We start from the raw sequence: 23,817 nt of genomic DNA, 5'->3' as shown, positions 1-23,817 counted from the left end.
GAAAAAAATTAGAGCACTGCAGAATCTGCATTGAAGTAATGCGAAAGCACGGATGCTGCTTTTGGTTGCTTTTGGTTGCTTCTGGTTGCTTCTGGTTGCTTCTTTTTGCTTAATTCACTTCTTTGCCCATTTTATGTTTGGTACTTTCAAATTGCGCGCTAATCCCTTTCTATGCCCTTTTTCGGCTCTACTTCCGGTTGCGTGACGTCACATCATTTACCTCACATTAATTTATTTGTTTACCCATTTTAGTCCTTGGTACTTTCAAATTGCGCCCCAATGCCTTCCTAATAGTTGGTCCATAGGAAGGGAAAGGCGCAGTATCGGTCAAACTTGCTCTCTGGACACCTGAACCGCGCCGTAAGGGAAGGGATGAAGGCGGGAGTGAAAGTGGAAAGAGAGAAAGGGGAGCCGTAGTGGAGGGCTACGGAGTAATTTCGACCACCCGTGGATCTTTAACGTGCGCTGACATCGCACAGCACACGGACGCCACTTCGTTTCGCCTCCATCAAAACGCAGCCGCCGTGGTCGGGTTCGAACCCGGGAACTCTGGCACAGTAGTCGGGCGTCTTACCATTGCACCACGCCGGCGAATCGCCAATCCCTTCCTACGCCCTTTTTTTTTTTTTTTCAGGTCTACTTCCGGTTGCTTGACGTCACATTCTTGACGTCATATCCACTATGACACCTCTTTATCTCTTTCCGCTTTCACTCCTACCTTCCTCCCTTCGCTTACGCGCGGTTCAGGTGTCCAGAGAAGAAGTGTGGCAGATACTGCGCCTTTCCTTTCCTGTGAACCAGTTATTCTAATTAACTACCTAATTAACTTATTGGTCTAATTATTTTTCAGCAACAACATTACGTCACCCTCTATCGATTGACACCACTCATTAACCACTACCACTTCTCAATTACTCACAACTGATGCGGACACAATTTTGCGGACACCTTCAGCGGACACGGTCTGGGGACAGAAATCTGTGAACATAGCGAAGTAATGCTTTCGCATTAATAAACTCTCACAACATGGCAGCCGAGACAGTTTGCGAGTCAGCTGCCTCGGGCAAGCATCCAGTCATTGCTCCGCGACAATTGCCCGCACAAAAGCTTTGCAATGCCCACCATGCTTCTACCATATGTCACTGAGCATTGGACACCCAGCGAAGACACGTGAGCCTGTCGGTCCACGTCGGCCAAAATTGTCCGGCGGCATCGGTGTTAGCCGTTTGAAGCTTCGCAGCCTCGAAAAAACACTTGAGATTCTCCTTTAAGGCTACGACGCGACAGCGTTAATGGCTCCCGACTGCTGCTCATCTTTCACATCCTCGTTCGCGTACTTTGCTACGCGCTTAATCACTGATCCATTATATTGTTCTCACATGCACTCTTTAGCGTATTCACCCGCAGCGTACCACGTGATATGACGTACCGACATAGATACAAATCTCCACTTTAACCAAAGCCGTGCGAACGTGCCTGGGTGTCTGACTCCGGATGAAAGGATCCCGGAGGGTTCGATTTCCCTCAAAGGAGAAGCCTGAGTTGGCAGCTACTGCCTACGCGGCCGCCTCATGGGGTCTCGTGACGCCACATCACCCTCCCAGCGGTTCGTTTTCGTGCTTAATTAGGCTTGGTTTGGTTTGTTTTTTAGAATTTAACGTCCCAAAGCGACTCGGGCTATGAGAAACGCCGTAGTGGAGGACTACGGAAATTTCGGCCACCTGGGGTTCTTTAACGTGCATTAATCAGTAGCTTTGTCGCAGCTATTTGCCAAGCACCGTGCAAAGTTTATGCCTTTTCGATATGCTCCTTTCTAGTATACTATAGGTCCTGTTCGTTCACGTTCTAGATGTTGTGCGCTTCTGAAACACGCACGCACTCGCACTTGCACACACACACACACACACACACACACACACACACACACACACACACACACACACACACACACACACACACACACACACACACACACACACACACACACACACACACACACACACACACACACACACACACACACACACACACACACACACACACACACACACACACACACACACACACACACACACACACACACACACACACACACACACACACACACACACACACACACACACACACACACACACACACACACACACACACACACACACACACACACACACACACACACACACACACACACACACACACACACACACACACACACACACACACACACACACACACACACACACACACACACACACACACACACACACACACACACACACACACACACACACACACACACACACACACACACACACACACACACACACACACACACACACACACACACACACACACACACACACACACACACACACACACACACACACACACACACACACACACACACACACACACACACACACACACACACACACACACACACACACACACACACACACACACACACACACACACACACACACACACACACACACACACACACACACACACACACACACACACACACACACACACACACACACACACACACACACACACACACACACACACACACACACACACACACACACACACACACACACACACACACACACACACACACACACACACACACACACACACACACACACACACACACACACACACACACACACACACACACACGCACGCACGCACGCACGCACGCACGCACGCACGCACGCACACACGCACACACGCACACACACACACGCACGCACGCACGCGCACACGCGCTGCGTTGCGTTGCGTTGCGTTGCGTTTCCTTTTAGTCTGTTTTCACGCCTTTAAGCGGAAATTGTACAAAATGTATGTTGATTAGGTATACTTCAGTTAGCCTTGTTTTCTCAATTCAAAATAACAGTCATGCGCAAAGCGTAAAACAAAATGTAAAACTAATATCATCAACGCATTCCGATTACGAGCGGTAGCAAGCGCTCTGTATGAATGATTTTCTATCTTGGTGCCTTAGTGCGTTTTCTAATCTGACGTCAAGAATTTTCACACACGCGCGCGAACGCAAATACCACTCTGTGGAATCTGAACGCTAAGTTTTATTACGTTTATTATTTGAAGAAATTAGTGCGTGTGCTCCCAATGTGGTTCAGGGGGCTAATAGAAGTAAGAATAATATACTGAGGTGTTGACACCCCCCTCCCTCCGCGCGCGAGCGCGCCGCCTGCTCGCGGCCACAATATGTTCGGGGGAGGGATGGGTGTTGCCATGGCAACCGGTGTCCTAAAGGCTGCTGTGCGGTCACTATTTGGGCGTTGCGCCCATCCGCTCGAGAGGGCATCCCTCTCCCGGCCTACGTCACGAATGACGTTCGGAAGAGGGGCGAGGGAGGCGACTGCCCCTTGGTGGGCAAAACATTCCGCTGCTGGTGGCATGGTGCGGAGGATTTGGTCTCGTTTGGTGACAACTTGCTGTATTTTTCGCAACGCCGTCAAGATCCCGCGTGGTGTGATGCGATATTCGATCGCAGATGACCAACTACATGCTTCTTTCGTTCTATACGCGGTCCAAATGTATTTTTCAGCTTTGCAAAGAACCAAGCGACAAACGTCGTGCGCCGGCAGGCCTCGACATTGCTCTCGACCGTAAGCACGCTTTTGTGGTGTGCAAGTGCGTTCGCGTAATTCCGGGGGAAAAAAACAAGCACTTATTAGCTTGCTTTATTGCCCTTCCGAGCTAATCGTTCTGAATGCTGGCCAATCGCACTCTAAAAGGTCCGGGCGGCATGCGACCAATTGAGCGCTTTTAGAACGTCTTGCTCGGCATTGAATTTATTCCAGTTCAGTAGACCATGTTGAAGGAGCTAGCTCTCTCACGAATTGGCTCCCAAGGTCATTCCAGAGGCATGATCGCAGAAGTACAACAGCATCCCTTGACAGAATCGTTATATAGCTCGTTCGAAAGCTATCGTGTCCCAAGCGAAACGTGTTTTTACTGAAATCATTTAAGCGCCCTTGTGAATATTTGTGCGCCTTGCATGAATAGTATTTTGTGGTACAAATCGCGCTTTGTTACTTTCCATACCATGGGACTCATTCGGGTATTATTGCTAGCTTCCTTGTAACACAGTTTTGGTTACAGTACTACATGACTAGGCGGAAATATATATATATATATATATATATATATATATATATATATATATATATATATATATATATATATATATATATATATATATATTTGTCTGTCCGAACATAAAAAAAACCTAAAAATGTCTGTACTTCTCATGGAAATCATCCAGCCAAGCGCGAAGCTCGCGCGTGCGCTGCTGTTTTCGCTCATAACTGCTTACGCTTCGTGGGGCTCACAGTCGATTTCGTGAAGATTAAAAAAAAAAAGAAAATGATGCTTGTAATTTGCCTGCATTGACCCGTTTTCCAACACGCTTACGTCCTACGAGTTTCAAGCGTTTGGTAGGACTTCAAGTCGTCCGCCAGCGGCCGTGCCAGTTCTTGAACAAAAATAATTGCATGCATGCTTGCCGAGCCTTGTCATCTTTTTCAAGGCAAAAATTGCTAATAGTTGCGTGTACTAAGGAGTGCCACATATTGTGCCGGATGCGAATATGGCTATCGCAAGATTTGAAGTGAAAATTGCACAACAGCGCGCAGCTTCCCGCCACTCCTTCCAACAGGGAGACCCGGCTGAAAGGAGCGCTTTTGCCCACTAACTGTGTTTTACGTGTTCAAAACGATTTTGGCTGTACGGAGAAGCGTCGGGAAGTCGGCACCAATCTGCTGCTTGATGCTTTGTGAAGTATGCTTGCGATGGTTGCTTGTTATCGTTGCTTCGTGTGATGCCTTGACTGATGAGTTTATTGGGATTAATCGTTGTACTCCGAACGCTCTCATTACAACCGTACGCGGACGGCATTGTTGTTAGTGTTCTTGGCCTCTTTATATATAGGTTTGAGTTGTGGGCACACAACCACGGCGGGCTCGTAACCAAGTTTTAGTGCCGAGACAAGAAACAACACATTCTTGTTCTGTGAATGGAACGATTACCGTAGAAATGGCTGAGAAAGCTAAGAAGGTCTGTAAGATTTTTTAGGGAAAGTGTAACAGATTGGGCAGTGTTATATGGTACAGAAAAAAAGTACAGACACAATTTGAAATGAAATGCCATCTTATGTGTTATTCAGTTTCCCCATTGAAGCAGTATAAGGGTAGAAGGATGGAAGTTTTCTGCACTTTCTGCAGGACAGTCCTCATGATATTCTCTAAAAAAAAAAAAAAAAAACTTACTGTGAGCAATAACAATAAAGAGTAAGAGTATCTGCAAGCAAGCTCTCAGTAGCAAATCACCTGCACGAAAGTATATAAGGCTCCATGGATTCAGCTTTATCATGCGGCTCATAGAGGATAGTGTGAACCTTGGGGTGCAAATACATGGCACAAGAAAAATGTTTATATCTTCATGAGAAACATGAATGCTGGTACTCTCAAGTATGACTCAAGGAACAAAGATTTTACTGATACTCATAGCAGGAAGTTGTGAGCAGAAGGTTATCAAGTATGTAATACTTCTGTCACACGAGCACTTTCAATCCTCATTGAACTCAATCTGCATTCAACTCGTGCAATCGAGCCAAAGAATGCTTGGATCAAAGCTGTTCCTAAAGCGCTGTCTAGTGTTCAAGCACATTCGAGTGCGGGCGTCGCCACCCTCGATGTCACCTAACACACATGAAGGAAACTCTCAATGTTCATTCAAAATGGCCATCAGCACCGGATGCTTATATCCTTCTTGAAAACCTCAATGCAGGTCATGTTCAATGAGGATCACAAGTGTTCGCGTCACAGACGTATAAGATGGAGCAGGTAACCTCAGTTTACTAAGAAATGGGCTCTTGCATTCCACTCAATTCCACAATATCCTTGCACCTGGTTCCAGCATAGCTCTTTCAAGTGCATTAGAATGAAAAACTAAAGGTAAGTGCAGAAAATAGCATCTCGCAAGCTTTTGGACTCTGAATACGAGTGGTTTGCACATGTAAGCACTTCAGGCGTCACGTAAAATCCTGTGAACAGCCGACCAGCAGCAATGAATTTGGCTGCAAATATTGTCGTGTGACATAAATTTCCCTCTTTGTCTTATGAACAGCAAAAAGAAATAAAAAAAAAATAAAAACATTCTTATCATAATGGCAATAACATGCACCCATGATTTACTGCAGATGTCATGTTCTCATTAATGCATTTATCTTTTTTGTATTTTTACTTCTTGATTGTTTTCATGGTTGAAATTGCCTACTAGTATTTGATTCATTTGAAAAGCTCACTACACATATCTTGCTTTCTGAATGCTGAAATCAAGTTCGATCTGTGCAGGTAGTTGCGTTTGTTCCTCTCCGTGTAGTGACCATGCATGCACAGATCTCCGTGTAGTGACCATGCTAAATATTCATGCATGCATATTTAGCGTCGGCGGCGCCGGTTTTGAAAGCGCGGGGCCTGTAGCATGAAACGACAAGGAAAACGTAATAAAACACAGGAGCAATCGTTACAGTGTTAAAGAAGACCCAGATTTCTTCGGTGACTTTTTTTTTTTTTTTACTACTCATAAAACTTTGGCGCCGGTCTGTGGAGAAGCTTCGTGCACATCTTAGGATGACTGCTACAAGGCACCGCGTATTGATGATCGCGCTGGACGGTGAAAGTGCAGGATATACTTTGCTGCTTTAAGCCTGCCTCGGTGCTTCCCGCGTTCCTTTCGACGTTCCCCGCCGTATATAACGCGTCGCGCAGCAAGCACGCGGGGAAGCCTCACTTGGTCTCCTTTCGACTTGGTGTGGATTTAGGCAAGTCGAATCGTTTTATTCGTGCTCTCTTTTTATCAATGCGTTAGAACGCTTAGTCGAGTGGAAGCCGTCCGCCGGTGGCCAGCCTTCGTGAAAGCACGAAAGGCAACTTGCCATACTGATGGCGTCGAGTGGGATTCCAACATGCGGCGCCGCGTGGAGCTTCGCTTGCTGCCGCTTCTTTAAACTACATCACCCAGCCATCGCCGCAGTCAGCATCTTGCGCTGTCATTTGATTGTCGTCGTCTTCATCAACTTCCTTCCCTGCTTTAGTCGGTCCAAACACAACAGGAAGTGGCCACGTGCACGTGCAAGCCCGAGCTCGACCGCGGGACCGATTTTGTGCGACCACTCCCAAATGGATGGATGGATGGATGGATGGATGGATGGATGGATGGATGGATGGATGGATGGATGGATGGATGGATGGATGGATGGATGGATGGATGGATGGATGGATGGATGGATGGATGGATGGATGGATGGATGGATGGATGGATGGATGGATGGATGGATGGATGGATGGATGGATGGATGGATGGATGGATGGATGGATGGATGGATGGATGGATGGATGGATGGATGGATGGATGGATGGATGGATGGATGGATGGATGGATGGATGGATGGATGGATGGATGGATGGATGGATGGATGGATGGATGGATGGATGGATGGATGGACGGATGGACGGACGGACGGACGGACGGACGGACGGACGGACGGACGGACGGACGGACGGACGGACGGAATATAGGAGCGTCCCCTTTGAAACGGGGGGGGGGGGGGGGGGGGTTAGCAGTTGCTATCATGCTCGTTTTTTCCCTATATCTTAATTATTGTTTTAGATCGGTTAACTATACCATCATTCTATTTATTGAACGTTTGTTTTTATATTACTAACATTATGTTCAGTTCAGTCGTTCAGTCGTGTCCGACTCTTCGTGACCCTATGGACCATATTCCGCCAAGCTTTCCGGTCTCCCACTGTCTTCCTAATATCACATAGCTTCATCTGTAGCGCCTCGAGATGCCATCTAACCATCGCGTTCGCTGCTTGCCCGTTCTCCTGTGACCCTCAATCTTTCCCAGCACCAAAGTTTTCTCCAGCGACTCCTCTCTTCTCAACAGATGACCAAAGTAGCTGAGCTTTAACTTTAGAATTAGAATATCTCTTTGCAACATCGGACTTTCCGGTCGCTTCCCGACATATCCATAGCTGAGCGTCCTTTTGGCTTTCGCCCAGCCGCTTCATTCGTCTTGGAGCTATTAGCAATCGCCCTTTGTTCATCCTCAGTAACACGTGGGACGCCTTCCAACCTGGGGGGGCTCATCTTCCGGCGCCCAATCATTAATGCTTTTGGGACTGGCCGTAGGGTTTTCTTGGCAGAAAATACTGGAGTGGGTTGCCATTAGCTTCTCCAGTAGATCACATTTTGTCAGAACTCTCTGCCGTGGCCTGGCTGTCATGGGTGGCCCTACACAGCGTAGCTCACGACTTCATTGAGTTTCGCAAGTTCCTTCGCTACGACAAGGTAGTGATCCATGAAGTAACATTTTGTTACTTTTCTGCTTTTAAGCCACCAATCTTTCAATCGTTTTTTGCTAGCTTCCACCGCAGGTTCATTCACCCGGCCACTGGTATCTCTAAACTCCAGGGACTCAGGAAGAGTGACTGCGCCTGCATCGACTTCGGGATGAATACCATCACATTCTTGTATAAGACGGTTAATTGTTTCTGTAGATTTACCACATACTACAAATGTGTCATCTTCATGGTTAAACTTCTTTTTGTAGCTGCGTGTTCTAAGGCACCCTGATTTAGCCTCAAAAAGTAGGGCACTGCCTCTTGAGTTATCAAAGAAAGCTTCCTTGCCTTTTCCACTTTCGGTATAGTTCCACACTCTGTTTCCTTTTTTCACCTGTTGCTTAACGCGCTTTATTTCTTCGTCCTTGTGACCAGCATACTACTGGTTAGTTTCCTAGTGCTTTTCCTCCATTGTGAGTCAACACTTTTTAGGTATAGGTATTTATATACTTTAGCTGCCCACCTGATAGTATTCAATTTCCTCAGGCGTTCCTCATATAATATTTTACTCTGAGCTTCCTGTACTTTGAAAGATACCCAGTCCATATCTCCCTGTACCGCCTCATTTGTGGTTTTGTCGTGGGTATCCAGTGCTAATCGTCCGACGGCTCTCTGATTTATTTCTAATGTCGACTGTACCTCTGATTTTAGGCACAAAACCGCATTTCCGAAAGTAAGTCCGGGCACCATAATTCCTTTCCAAATACCCCTCAATACTTCATACCTATTGTATCCCCACAATGCCTTATGCTTCATTATCCCGGCATATTCCTTCGCCCTTTGGCCTTAAGTGTTTGCTCATGCTTTCCAATGTATGCCAATCCTTCGTTTACCCATACCCCCAAATATTAATATTCTGCTACTCTAGGTATTTCAAGGCCTTGTATTTGAAGACCCTGATCAGTTGAGCCGTTGAAAATCATCAGACCCGACTTAACTGCGCTAAAACTGAAGCTTAGAGCGTCCCTTCGTCTCCGCAATACTTAACTATAGAGTTTGCAATTCTTCCTGACTCTCAGCTAGCAGCACAATATCGTCTGGATACATTAAACCGAAGAGGCGCTGCTCTACCACCTTTCCGCCTAATCTATATGACAGGTTAAAATTTAGGATACTTTCATGTATCCTCCGTTCCATATTTATCATATATAGCATGAACAGCAGCGGTGATAGAGGACAATCTTGTCTTAATCCTTTGCATACCTTGACAGCTTCCGTACTTCGTATCCCTTCCAATGTAATTTCTACTTTGTTATCCCGGTAAATTTCCTGTAGGAAATTTGTTATCTCATGACCGATACCTTTTTCTTTTAATACGTTCCACTGGAGTACAAAGGTCTATTTTCCACTCTAGATATTTCCATGCATTGGGTAAGCACGAATAGGTTATCATCTAAGCGCCTACCATTTCTAAAGCCGTTCTGAAGTTCTCCGAGTATCATGTTACTTTCTACCCATGCTTGCATCTTTAATTTCCCCGCCTGCATGGCCAACCTGTATATAACACACGTTATGGTAGTCGTCCTGTAGGTTTTAATGTGCATCCTTTCTCATTTCCCTTTATAAACCAAATTCATTTTACACTGCCGCCAGCTGTCCGGAATTTGCTTATTCGTTATGACTGTTTCCAAAGATTTTAACGTTTCCTTACTTCTTGGACCAAGTTCATTAATCAGCTTGATCGGAATTTCATCTATTCCTGTAGATGTGCTTTTAAGCATATTTTATTCTGCCTTTTTCCAGTTTAGATTGCTCAGTTCTAAGCTGCTTTGTATTCGGTTATCTTGCGTTTCTTCCTGGTTTGCGGTGATTACCCTATCGTCGCTCTTAAATGACTCGGCTATAACTGATGTAATGTAGTTCCCTGCGTTGTCTCCCTTTAAACAATTTCCCTCGTTATCTTGAATCCGGTACTGCTTTCTTTGGTTCTTTTTACCTAGCGAGCTTATATGGTTCCAGAATTTTCTTGGTCCGCCTCTAGTGGCATCGTGTATGTCAGCCATCCAGCGATCGGTGGACGGCTTTATTTTGCTTTGGACAAGGGCCTGTACCTCAAGTTTCTTTTGTCGATTATCATTTTTGGTCTATTTCCTCCTGAAATACCTGTGCTTTCTTTACCTGTGTTCCCTTGAAGCTGCCCGTCGTTGTTCAGTGGCTTCCCAGATTTCCTTATCCCACCAGCACCGTGGCGTCCTCTTTCCATTCCAGCAGTTTGCTACTTTACCCTCCTTAATTTTCCTCCTTATGAGTAGTTCTACCTGTTCATAATCCCAGTCTTCCATGGGGCTTTTCTCTATTGCTTCCTCTATGTCTGCTGCTATCTGCGCTATTTTATCGTCGTTTAATCTTGCGTTTACTCTTTGTATAAGTTCCATTTCTCTTTTCATCAAGGGCTTCTCTGCAGACTAATAGTTTATGATCACTTTCCAGAGTACACTCCCCTTCTTCGTCTATTTTCATTTTTGTGACCTTGCAATAAATGTCATGCGACATTAGACAGTAGTTAATGATCGTCTGTCTGTTCTGGAATTCCCACGTGATTTGTCCCTCACATTTTGTTTCTCTATTTACAGTAACGTAACTAGGTTGTGTCGTTCAGAGAAATCTAGCATTAGCTTCCCGTTACAATCCGTGTATCCATCCAGATCGTCGATGTGGCCGTTCGTGTCCCCCAGCTGTATAATATCGGCCCCGTCTCCAAACTGGCTATCGTCACTGAGGCATTCAACAAGATCCTTGTTTTCCTGCCTGCATTGATGTCCTGTTCCTAAATAAACTACCCCTAGCCATGTCCTTATGCCGGCAATTGTTCCCGATACCCAGATACGTTCTTTGCAAGATGATTTTATTCTTTGCCAATTTGTTCCTTGGTGTATCAACATACCTACCCATTCCTCCTTTTCCTCCGTTCTCGTTCTGTTGCACCCTTCCCATACGTAGTCTTCTATAAACGGCGGATCTTCTAGATCCCTGAGATGAGTCTCGCATAGCGCGCACACCCCTATTTCGTCGTCCTTCAACTGCTGTTTTATATCTAGCCATTTCGCTCTCTTTCTACCATGTTTATGTAGCTGATCCTAGTGTTAAATCTCTTTTTCGTACTTTTCTCTAGACCTCCTCTTTGCCATTCTGTTGGGCTCAGGCTCCGTTATTACCCTTTTTTTCTGCTTCACTTCCAACTACCCCTGCACCTATAGCCCTGGCGGACTCCCTAAAAGAACTACAGCCCTGCCTGCCAGGCGCCAGCCGATATCTGCTCTCACCCTTCTGTTGAAATGGATGCCATCTCGCTTAAAAGCGCTGCCAAAACATGCTCTATGCTCCTCCCTGTTTACCTCGACCACTTAGAAACGCTTCTCCAGGCTTAACTTTCTTATTTGATGATTCGCACCTCCGGTACTGTGCACACAACGATCTGCGCTTGCTGTGCTACCGCCCTAATATCGTCAACTCCCTTAGCTAAACTTTCCACCACTCCTGCAGCGTTACCGTTTAGGACATCGTTCAGCCCCGCGGCTACTATCACCATATGGCGCTCTGCAGAATTTTTCGACCGCCTATTTTTGGTCTCTTTCAGCACTGCGTTCATTGCCATCCCTGGGAAGGTTCCAACTAATACTCGCTTTTCACCCTTTACACGTTCCATGATATCTCGAAAAAGAGGCGCGAAGAAGCGCCATTTGACGAGCATAGAGCAAATCACACAGAAGGGCTGGTGATTTTAACCGCTGTAGCTGGATAACATAAGAGGCAAATCGCGTCATGAACTTAATGCGTCATCATAAAGCGTTTAAATCGGAGCCCGCATGCTAACACGTTCCCCGCTGCATCAGTCGCAGAGGTCACCCGTGCACTTTTTATTTTTTTGCCTGCTTATGCATGCAAGCGCACATTTCAAGACAACATGCATAAGTGTACCGTCGATTTATATAATAGCCAAACAACTGGCACACCTGGACCACACGTGTAACTATTTTTTTTTCATCCCTTCCCTCCCTTTTCGTTTTGTTTTCGTTTTTCGTGATTGTGTCTATAAAGTTTCCTGCTTTAGCACCATGTATATGTTACTCAGCATGCACGCCCATCCCATGTATCGTGCTCTACGCGTTTCTTGATGTTATCATGCATGTTTATTTTGATTTACTTTCACAACATGGGTATACATCATGTGTTTTTCCATTAAAGTTTAAGCCACGAAGTAGCTCCCGTCTTGTGTCTTTCTACCTCTTTGGTTCTCGCTTTGGCGCTAACTACATCATGTATCAGATTCAGCTCGCCCAACTTTCCACGTTACTACTTTAATACGAAAGCGCTACTTTTTTTATTTATTTACTGCCTGGCTTCGGCACGAATTGCACTAACGCAGCAATCAGAATAAATCTGAGCCCACGTAATACAATGGACGCGCTACTTATACACGTGGAACCAAGCCAAGAATCTGTGGCTTGCATGGCCTTCCCAGAATTCGACTTGAGCTGGTTCGAACCTAGGAATTTCTCGCGGGCAACAAGACCCGAATCTTAAACACACACACACACACACACACACACACACACACACACACACACACACACACACACACACACACACACACACACACACACACACACACACACACACACACACACACGCACACGCACACGCACACGCACACGCACACGCACACGCACACGCACACGCACACGCACACACACACGCACACGCACACACACACACACACACACACACACACGAGTCTTGAAAAAGACCGGACCCCGGTCGAAACGTTGACTTTGTTCACTCATATCACAACTGAGAGCACTACAATCGTGGCGCGCGAATGGGCTAGTCACGTGGTTTTATTTGTATTTCGCGGGCTTTCGTCTGAGCCTGGAAAAAAAAAGATATACGTGATGCTTTCGTTATTGCAATTACTGGAATGGGGGTTTCTGAAGCCGCTCTCCAACTTTCCCATTCGCATTTTCGGTCTAAAGTCGATATTTAATAAATGAGAAAAATTAACATAATTAGCTAATTAATTAGTTGCAAAACAAAACATTGCCTGTAGTGCACAAGGAGGCTGGCAGTATATACATGGTATACAGATATTCCCATAGTGCTCTACCAATAAGGTTATAATAATAATAATAATAATAATAATAATTGGTTCACAGGAAGGGAAAGGCGCAGTATCTGTCACACTTGTGTCTGTGGACACCTGAACCGCGCCGTAAGGGAAGGGAGGAAGGTGGGAGTGAAAGTGGAAAGAGAGAAAGGGGAGCCGTAGTGGAGGGCTACGGAGTAATTTCGACCATCTGGGGATCTTTAACGTGCGCTGACATCGCACAGCACACGGACACCTCTTCGTTTCGCCTCCATCGAAACGCAGCCGCCGAGGTCGGGTTCGAACCCGGGAATTCCGGACAGTAGTCGGGCCTCTTACCACTGTACCACCCCGGCGGGGCTCCAATAAGGTTCCCAGTGACCAATAAGGTTCCCAGTCACCGATTTCGCCTACCTTTGCCTGAAGCCCTACATTGAAACCCTAGGCTCAGAATGAAGGCAAAATTAAATATGACGTGTCTAAGCACGCGCTTGGGTATCTGACAAACTTAGCTAAATGTCAACATTTTTTTTTTTTCACTTATATGGCTATTAGTAATGGCCGGCTGAAAATCTATGATTGTAGCTATAGGCGAGTAACTGTAATAGTTAAGATGTTCATTATGAGATATTAGTTAACCAACTTACTAATGAATAGTATTCCCTTGTTTTCCAATTTCCGCCAAGGCTGGTACAACTGTGCCTCAGAAGCCGTATTCATACCTCAAAAAGTCTATCTTTAAAAATAGTGGCCGGCTTCCTTCAAATACCTGGTATAGGCGCAGCTTCATTGTACATGGACGTCAAATAGTCAAGGCCTAAATTACGAATTGCTGGAAGGCAATATCTTTCTCGACATATCATTTCTCTACTTATCCCAAATTTTCGCATTTCTGGGACCATAATGATTAAATGCTGAGGGTTCGGGGCTTTTATCCCACACTTTCTTTGGCTGTGCATTGAAAAGGTAAAACGAGATGTTGACGGCAGTGTAGCGACAGTTTCGTTACCACCGTTTAATGTGCTTCTAAGATGACTAAATGAGCTAAATTTAAAACAGTTACAGATTCATCTGAGCGGCGAAACTTACAACAGATATCTTTACTACGTATGAAGGAAGTTTATTAAGGCGTGCGCGAGAAAACGGGAGTAAAGGTGATTGTTGCAGTTGTTGTGCCCTCAGATAATGGCACATACCCACGAGGAGGATTGGCCACACATGAATCCAGTAGAAAGGGAGTTATGCTGTTAGATATGAGAGTAAAAAAAAAAAACAAACTAATACATATAAATATGCAATACGACAGAAAAAGGCCCTACTGATCAGAAAACAAAAATGAATAATTTCACCTCAATAAGAACCTGAAGAGGAGAAGCACCGGAATCTGCGATGGCAGTCCGCGGTCAGGCGGCAATTATTTATCTTCGTCTTTACAAACATAACATGCAGTCATTTTCCGCAGGCATATCGCACATAACCGTTAGGAAACTCAGCAAGCTAATTACATGGCATTTTATTATATTGTATAAAGTGACTAGAAAAAATATTCACCCGCGCTCTTTGCAAAAATAATAAAAAAAAAGTACCATAATGTAAGCGTTTCATTGCGTTGTGTCGTTTGTATGCTCATTGTGGCATTGTGGGGTATGAAAACGAAAGCAAATTCGTGAGTGCTTGATCAGTGAGGTTGCTGGAGGAATGCCTGCGTTTTTCCTCTGCTCATTACGTTCCCCAACACCCCCAAATTTGCGACGACCGAACGAAGAAATCCGTAAGCTTCGCGCGACCTATTCTGCGGCCTTCCCTTGCCCTTATTAATGCGCAATTATTAATAGGCTCAAAAAAGCGTCCGCAGAACGAGTCAGCAGAAAGTGTGTACAGAAAGTGTCTGTCCACACACCCTAAAATGGGCCTGAACCCTCAAAATTCGATTTGACAAAATTTGGTGTCCAACATAATGTGAGCCAACTCAATGGTGACATTCAAATTTGGGTAGGTCACCCCAAAATTTGATCTTCACCAAAACTGATGGTTTGGTTTGGTTTATGGTGTTTAGTGTTCCAAAGCGGCTCCGGTTGTGAGAGACGACGTAGTGGAGTACTCCGGAAATTTCGACCACCAATCGAGCGCCCTAAACACCAAGCCATCGAGGCGGGGCCAGAATTGATGTCCAATCTAAATTGACTATGGCCAATTCATTGCTGACCTTGAAATTTAGGTGGACCACCCCCAAAATTTAGTCCCTGGACCCCCAAAATTAGACTTCACCCGGATTCGACCAAGATTGGTGTCGGGACCAAATTTCATTATGACAAACTCAGTGGTGCCTTCCAAATTTAGTTGGGCCACACCTCAAATTTGCAATGCCGCGCGGAGGAGGCTAGTGCATCTTTGGAGTTTTATCCTGCAGAGGCTCTGTCTTCTATCGAGACGATCTTGTCCTCGCCCACTGCTTCTTCACATGTAGATAGCATTATGTGGTGTATTTTTCTAACGCACTCGGACAGAAAACCGCCAATGCCACGGACGCCGAAAACTGCAACAATAGACACTGAATGCATTTATGAACGAAATAAGTTTCAAATGTTTCTTGCACCGAAACAAACAGGCAACAACTTGTCTGAAACTGGGTGTACCCGATTACATTTTCTGCACATAAGATGTATACTCTGCTGAGTTTACGTCCTCACGTGTACAAGTCGTTAGATATTATTTCTACGGAAAACCAACAAGAAAGAAGCCGCAAGCAAGCAAGCAAGCAAGCCAGCAGTTAGCTCTGACGCGTTCTCGTCGGTTTCTCGGCATGCTGCAGAGGTGTGAACCTTCTTTCTTCCTATTGATTACGCCCTGGGCAATACCTGCAGTATGTCAGTGTATGTGTATTTTTAGCTGGCTTGAAGACCACGTTAACGCATCTTTGGCGCTTCTCAGAGGAAATATCAAACCTCTTCCACGCAAAACGACGCGCAACAAAGCCTCTGCCGCTGCTGGCTTGTATGAAAACCTCTGTTAACACTATCCACACTGCTAAATAGCAAGCGTCGTCCTGTGCCGCCGTGTTGTTCAGGAGCAGACTGCCCCATGACGCGACCCGCGGCTCAAATCTCCGCTTCTCTTGTTCCCGGAGGTTCTTCGGATGTTGTTGATTCGGGTAACCGTGATTTGCCGCGATTCGCTCGAGTGGTCCCCCGGGAGGGGGCGCGGTTTTCAGGAGAGAGACGGGGCAGGGATCAGGCTGCCGCAGCGTGCTGTCACGTGAGCGCGGTCGTCCGCTGTCGGCTCGCGGCAGAAATCCTGCGCGTCATCAAGGCTTGGGGGAATTCCACGAGCGGCATCAAAAATTCATCCGGGTCAGCCGTCGATGAGGGCAGCGCGCGTCTCGCAGCAGGTCGCGCTGCCGTCGAGTGCCGCGGCCTGCCAGTGGCGCCCGCTGGGCTAGAACCGTTGACTCGTCTGCAGCACTGAACATCGCAGAAGCCAATGACTACGCAATGAATTGAAATAACTTTTAGAACTTTTTTCTTTGTGATGCGAATGTGTTTCGGTTAGACAATAGTTGGAGTCTCGTTGCGCTGACTGTTATGAATCGGACTCTGCAGCCGTGGCCTTTATTTCCAAAACCAGCTTGCGATGTTTACTACGGACCATAGTAGCACCACAGGTCGCGGCGATGTTTGACAAAAAGGTAGATCCGACAAGCTGGTATCCATCAGTGGTGACTGAGGTATGGGTTTCGTCCTGCGTAATGTACGCGTAATGCGCACCGTGTGGCATGATCTGCCCTTGCCAGAAACGGAACTGTGTCCTGGGAAATGGCGCATTCACTCCTTCCACCTTCCACGCTCATCCTCCCCTCCTCTTTACTTTGCGACGGACATGATTTTAAACCCACCACTATTCATTTACCATTCATTGCCTATTTATGCATATCTCTCAGTGCTCAATTGAGTGGCTTTGTGGATGTAAGCAGCATTCGGGCGTCTCATCTTCCTCTCAGGCGCCCATGGCTTGCCGCCTGCTGCTGCTCCTGGTGTGGGCCCCGCTGTGGGCGGCCGGCGGCAGCAGCAGCTGGGACTCGTGGGTGGGCCGGGGCCTGCCGCGCACGGCCGAGTCGCGCGCCGAGGGCTTCGTGCGCTGCCCGCAGCTGTGTGTCTGCCAGGCCGTCAACCGGGGCAAGCGGATCACCTGCGACCTCGGAGGGCTGCGCTCCATCCCCGTCCAGCAGATGGACAAGGACATCCGGGTGCTCCAGATCACGGCTCCCCCGGAACACCCCAACGAGCTCGTCATCGGCAGGATATTCCTCCAGTTCACTGCCCTTGAGGAGGTGATTACCGATCGGAGATTCTGCGGCAAACGAAAGAGAATGTGTCACGTGCAAGGCGAACAGGCGCTTAGGATTCAATGCAAATTTATCTCCATACGCAGTGCAGAAGTGAGGGAAAAAAGTCCGCGAATGAGCAGTTAAGGCATCGAAGTACTGACCTCAAAGTCCCAAGCTCTATCTTGAGCAACGGCGGTTGTGCGCCTGTGAGAGGCGAAGTTGCAGTGGTTTCATTCCCAGTGTTAGCAGTATAGACACAAGAACAAACATGGACTTGAGCCTTTGCTACCTGGCGTTTTTGTATCCTATCTTGCAATTAGCAAGTTAATCAACGAAATTACTTCATAGCATCTTTATATTGTCAAAATGTTGCATACAAAACGGAGCGCCCGATTAGTCGCCGAAAAGTTTGTCACCAAGATTAAGCCGCTATGCTAAATAAACATTTGCATTCTGTGAATTATCTCTTGAAGTGCTGGTGGAGATTGACAGCGAGACTGATTGCACACGATTCATCCGACAGTGGCTGCACTGATTCAGTGTCACTACGGCGGCAGCCGCCTTAGAAGCCATATCACAGTTCAAACGAAACATTTCGTGCAATAAAAGGTACCATTTTACTCCCTCTCTCTGCGCCGAAAAGAAAATGGTCTTTCCAACAAACGCTTTTAATATGAAACTATTTCTATGATTCTATGAGCGCCGTGAACGACATAAAACTTTCTAAGCAAATACCTTACATCATCATATGTGACTAATCACGATATACAGTGTGTTATTTGTCATAGAAAGATTAATTTACCGAAAAATGTTTGCTCGAGGTCCAACGAAGGTAAGCAAGATAGGATATGGAGTATCAAGCATATTCTACTTGATATGAGTGCCTATATTAGAAGCCTACCTACAACGACAAGTCACTTGCTTTATGCTCGCAGAAAACGTTTTTTCTGGGTTTTATTCGGGCACTGGGCACATGTGCAATGCGGCTTTGCGTTTTTTGTGCTCCACGACCTGTGTATAAGATCAATGAAGAAAATACGTAATGTACGAGGCGATGTTTTGCTTTGAGTGCAAGTTTTTGGTGTTTCTGTTGAAATAGTTCGAGATCAAAATCCTCTTATCTATGGCGCTTGTTGCAGGTGCGTATCACACGCTCTAATGTGCCGGCCATCGGCGACAGCTCCTTTTGGCCGGGCAAGCGGCTTCAAATCCTCGACCTTAGCCACAACAATATCAGCATCCTGCGCGACTCGGACTTCCGGGGCCTGTCTGAACTGCGGCTGCTCAACCTAAGCCACAATCACATCGCCCGGGCACCCTCGGCACCGTTTCGCTTCCTTTCAAACTTGACTACCCTGATCCTGTCGGAGAACAAGCTCGAGGCGCTGGCGCCCCGCTTCCTGTACCTGCTACCGAGGCTGCAGAGGCTCGACCTCAGTGGAAACCCGCTCAAGAGCCTCGACCCGGACCACCTGAAGGATGTGCGGCCGCTGCGGGTGCTCGGCCTGGCCCGCTGTCAACTGACCAAGCTCCACTCTCTCATCTATCAGCACCTGTCCAACCTGGAGTCACTAGATCTGCAGGTGCGTATGCCAACCACTGATTTCAGACTTCTGGGCAGACATAATTTCATTTCTCCTGTGGGTTAAAGCCCTCGTGAAGGGTCAGAAACCGGTCAGGAACTTTCTGCACACGTTGAAGTATGTCACGGCAGGCGATGTGAATAAATAGCAAGGCCTGCAAGCTGCACCTCCACGAACATTATGTAGAGCTAGCCGTACTCACGAAGACAATCATGCCATGTTTACAAATGACTTATTTTATTCAGTAAAGGCATTCAGTAAAGCAGCTAATACGTAGCTGCTACATATTAAGCATGAACGTTTTCGAAGCGCGGTTGACAGAACGTGCAGGTGCTGACAGATGTTGACGGTACAGGATATTTCATTTTATGGGCAGCTTGCCTTCCTTATTGGAAGAAATGTCGTTTGTCCTTAAGAAAACGCTCAAGCGCCACCTACCTGTAGACACATACCACAGCTGGCAATCTGATCTAGGCAATGCGTCCAATATAGTATATAAGACAATAAGCGTGCTCCACTTATTTTTGTTCGCACATGTACGCTTTTAGTTTGGAAGACAAATGAGCAAGCTCGTTATCTGTGTGGGTGCCACGCAGGACAACCAGCTGGGCAAGCTGGCGCCAGAAGAGTTTCGACACCTGCGCAAGCTGCGGGTGCTGAAGCTGGACGGCAACCGCCTCGAGAAAATGCCCGAGCGGGTGCTGGACGGCCACTCGCTGAGCCAGTTAGGGCTATCCAGGAACCAGCTCTCGTCGCTCGCCCCGTGCGCGTTCTGCAACGCGTCCATCGAAGAGCTGGACATGTCGCGCAACAGGCTGCAGTCGGGGGAGGGCGACCCACTGCGGCCGCTGGCCTCGTCCCTTGACCGTTTGGACCTAAGCTGGAATCCCTTGTCTGGCGACGCCACCGCGGCCCTGGTGCGCTCCCTCAAGCGCCTTAGTGTGCTCCGCCTCGAAGGTCTCGGGCTCCAGTATCTGCCGTCGGAGACGTTCAGCAAAGTGCGCACCCTGCGAGAATTGGGGCTGCGGCACAATCGGTTCAGCAGCTTGCAGCCAGGCCTGCTGACACCTCTTAAGTCGCTAGAAAGCCTCGACCTGGCCTTCAACCGAATGCGCGGCATAGCACCCGAAGCGGTGCGCGAGCTGGATTCGCTACCGGCATTGTCGCGATTCACGGCGCACGACAACCCGTGGCAATGCAAAGAATGTCAAGTGATGGAACTCTCCCGCTGGCTGGCCGAGCGGCCGCTCGACTGCGGTGGCGCCTGCCCCACGTGCGTTGGCCCCGCCAATCTGGCAGGCCAGACGCTCGCCTTCCTGCCCGTCCATGACCTGGAGCCCTGCCGCGAACCACTCGTCCAACGTCGGCTCTCGAGGGCTGAGTCGCAGGTATGTGTACCTCACGAATAACTGGCAATAGATTCATTGCGGAACAGCGTGGTAAAGGTGGGACATAGGCGAAGCTATTAGTCTCGCCTTTATTGCTGCGTTGTTCCACAATGAATGCATACCAACTAGCCCAAATTTCTGCTTTACTCAACTGGCAACGGGACAGCCTCTCGCGAGTACACTGAGCAATTGACGCCAAGTTGACAAGGGGGCTTCAAGTTAGATTCAGGACACCACGAAGGATGCATTGCTCTGCATTACTGACCAGGCTATGCCAGAGTACAAGTAGCAGGCAGAATACGCAGCAGCAGCCAAAAAAAAAAAAAAAAAAAAACGTGTGCACTGCTGTATTCAGTCGGAAGGCCTATATGTCACTCTTGTGTGCAAATGTGTAGAAACGAACAATTGTCTCTCGCGAGTTGTGCACAGGTATTCATGCAGTTGTGCACGTACGCAAGGAATGACGTCGCGCTTCCCGAACGCGCACTGCGAATCATGGTGATCACGCCGGTCTCGTGTCTGTCGCAGGTGGGCCTGATCGTGGCCATCATCATCATCATGCTCCTAGTGACGGTGATCGTGGCTACGGTGGTGATCTACAGGCGCCAAGGCGCCGTCTACTACACGCACGAGGACGACCGGCGCATGTCCTGCACCGATGTGAAGCGGCCTTCGATCGTGGCCACTCCACCCGCCGACGACATCAAGGACTGCGCCAAGATCGTCGCCTGATGAACGCGGCGCGCCTCGAAAGTGTTCCATGTGATAGATCAGCCGCGCTAGTGCCCATGGTGGCGTGCAAGAGCTGCGGGCTGTGTTCCCCTAAGTCAGCAACCGGCTGCCGGCGGGAAGTGCTTTTCCCGCCCACCAGCTCTGCCTCTGACATAACGGTTTCCGTGCCCCAGGAACTCCTGTGAGTGCGCCTCCAATGCACTGCAACCTCAACGGTGATCGCAAGCATCGCTCCCTAAAGGCAGGGCAGAAGTCTGCGGGTCGCTAGCAATATAGAGGGAACTTTCCCTGCTCTGAGAGCGCAGGCGACGGCTGGGTGATGCCAGCCCTCACAAAATCAGCCTGGGACGGGACCTCGCTGAGGCCAGAAGCCAGCGGCCACTCGGCGAATTCAGTCGTTGTCACTTTGCGAACTGATACACCGGTACCGAGTCGGTGGCTGGATAAAGGGCATTTTTTCAGGACTGTTTCGTGAAACGCTGTGTGTGCGAGGCACTGTCGTCAGTCCGCTTCAAAAAAGGGTTTTTGATATTACTTCCGATCTAAGAAGCGTGACATCGTTGTTTGACAAATTCTGGGACGAAAAACTCAATGTAGCTTTTGGTTCTGTTTATTCAGCATGATATAGTTGCGTCGGTCATTCTCCAAGGTGTTCGCTTACCGTAATGTTGTTGTGTGAGTTACTATCATGACCTCTATACCTGATGTAAACGTTCCTCTCCTCAACGCGAGGCATTTATATTTAGTAATAGCCGGTAAGCGCCGTGTGTTAGTGCATTTACGTTGTACAATTTTGCATTTAACGGGCCATGCCTTACTGTAATATGAAGTTCGACAATGTCGATCTTGTTGCAAACGTTTCCGCCCTAACTGAAAAGGCGGGCGCTGATAAAGCGCAGTGAAAACTACCTAAATTCCGTCTCGCTCATTTCCCCACAAGAGTGCGCCATAGTTGATGCATTTGACTACATAGAAGAACACACTGTTTAACTTGGTGCAGTCGAAGTCTACAGGGCACTCTCCTCCATGGCTGCCGCAGCAGCAGTTTCTCCATAAATCGCGCCGGTCAAAAGAACTGCTCTGGAAACAACTCCGTCTCCTTGCACGGCTCCCCGTGCACCGCATATGTAAAAAAGAACGTTACCCTGCTGTGTGGTTTAATAGAACCCTACCTAACACTATTGCCTCTCCCGTTTCGCCACACAAAGTACATACATTAAGAAATAACGCGGGAATAAAAAGCGGTTGTCAAGACGTTTTCTAATATATTAATCCTGTAAATAAACAACTTCCAAAGGCATAAAAAAGAAAGACAAGTGAGATTACATAGTTAAGATTTCAAACTGAAACTGATTTCAAGCCCACAGCACAGACACCTTGCAATGTTGAATTTGTTTGTGACGCTATGCCGAAGGCTTCTTAGTCTTTTGTTTCATTTTTTTTTTTTTTTTTTTTTTGCGACGGAGGCAAAGATAATGCACGTGAGAACGAGTCACACAGTGACGCTCTGAAAACATTTGCTGCCTGATTCTTGTCTAGATGCTTCTCAGAACGCCCGTTACTATCGTGCCACACGCACTGCGCCGAGTCGGTGCGCGGCACTATGCCTTGTCGCCTCAATTAGATCTCCTTTATCGGTAGCGCCTTCGTAATTGTTCCCGCTTCGTGGAACATTTTCCGCTAATTGAGGGAAGAGTATCGGGCTGTAACGAGATTTCGGTCAATTTCGCAATTGGAGGCGACCGCCAAGGCGATACTGCGCCTATAGCGATGTGTTCTGTGACTTTGCTGTGCACGCTCTACAATTCTGGCTTAAACTTGCGAAGACTCTATAGCATTTCGAGAAGATATGTAGTGCGCATAAAGCTGTTCCACCCTAGCTACTGACTGAATGCGCGACAAAATGCTCACGAAATGACAGTGCGACATTACGATTTTCGAGGTGTCTCACCGATAAACTCGCTGAGACGAGCCTTCCAAAAAAAAAGCGAACCATTGACGCTTTACTGTAATCCCCACCTTTTTTTTTTTTTTTTTTTTTTTTCACTCATTTGTACTTGGTATGGCAGTGTGAACGCTTTTTAGCCAGCGAGACTCAACCGACTGGCAGTTTTTCGCAAGGGACTCTAAAGGCACGGAACTCTCTTCGGCGCGCGTCACAAGCGAATAACAAGCTTTGAATAAGCGCAGTATCTCCCGGTCCGAAGGTTCTCACATGGCACAGTTTACTGCTTTCCGTTGTTAAGGGTTCCACCCCTGGAAC

The 23,817-nt window shown here is 47.4% G+C and overlaps 1 protein-coding gene across 1 annotated transcript in view; it reads left to right on the top strand.

The window, feature by feature from the left end:
- LOC146201839 (uncharacterized) overlaps positions 1-23,589 on the top strand; it is a 112,439-nt gene extending 88,850 nt beyond the window's left edge. The window contains exons 3-6 of the mRNA XM_084587796.1: positions 17,525-17,854; positions 18,991-19,434; positions 20,031-20,822; positions 21,351-23,589. Coding sequence (XP_084443922.1) covers positions 17,531-17,854; positions 18,991-19,434; positions 20,031-20,822; positions 21,351-21,554 — 1,764 coding nt within the window. The 5' untranslated portion in view covers positions 17,525-17,530 and the 3' untranslated portion in view covers positions 21,555-23,589. The remainder of the gene's footprint in view (positions 1-17,524; positions 17,855-18,990; positions 19,435-20,030; positions 20,823-21,350) is intronic.
- Positions 23,590-23,817: the final 228 nt, after the last annotated feature.

This window comes from Amblyomma maculatum, chromosome 1 (genome assembly GCF_055883805.1).
Source record: "Amblyomma maculatum isolate TAMU_Amacu chromosome 1, ASM5588380v1, whole genome shotgun sequence".
NCBI classification, from domain to species: Eukaryota; Metazoa; Arthropoda; class Arachnida; order Ixodida; family Ixodidae; genus Amblyomma; species Amblyomma maculatum.
This window is presented reverse-complemented; position numbering and strand designations above follow the sequence as displayed.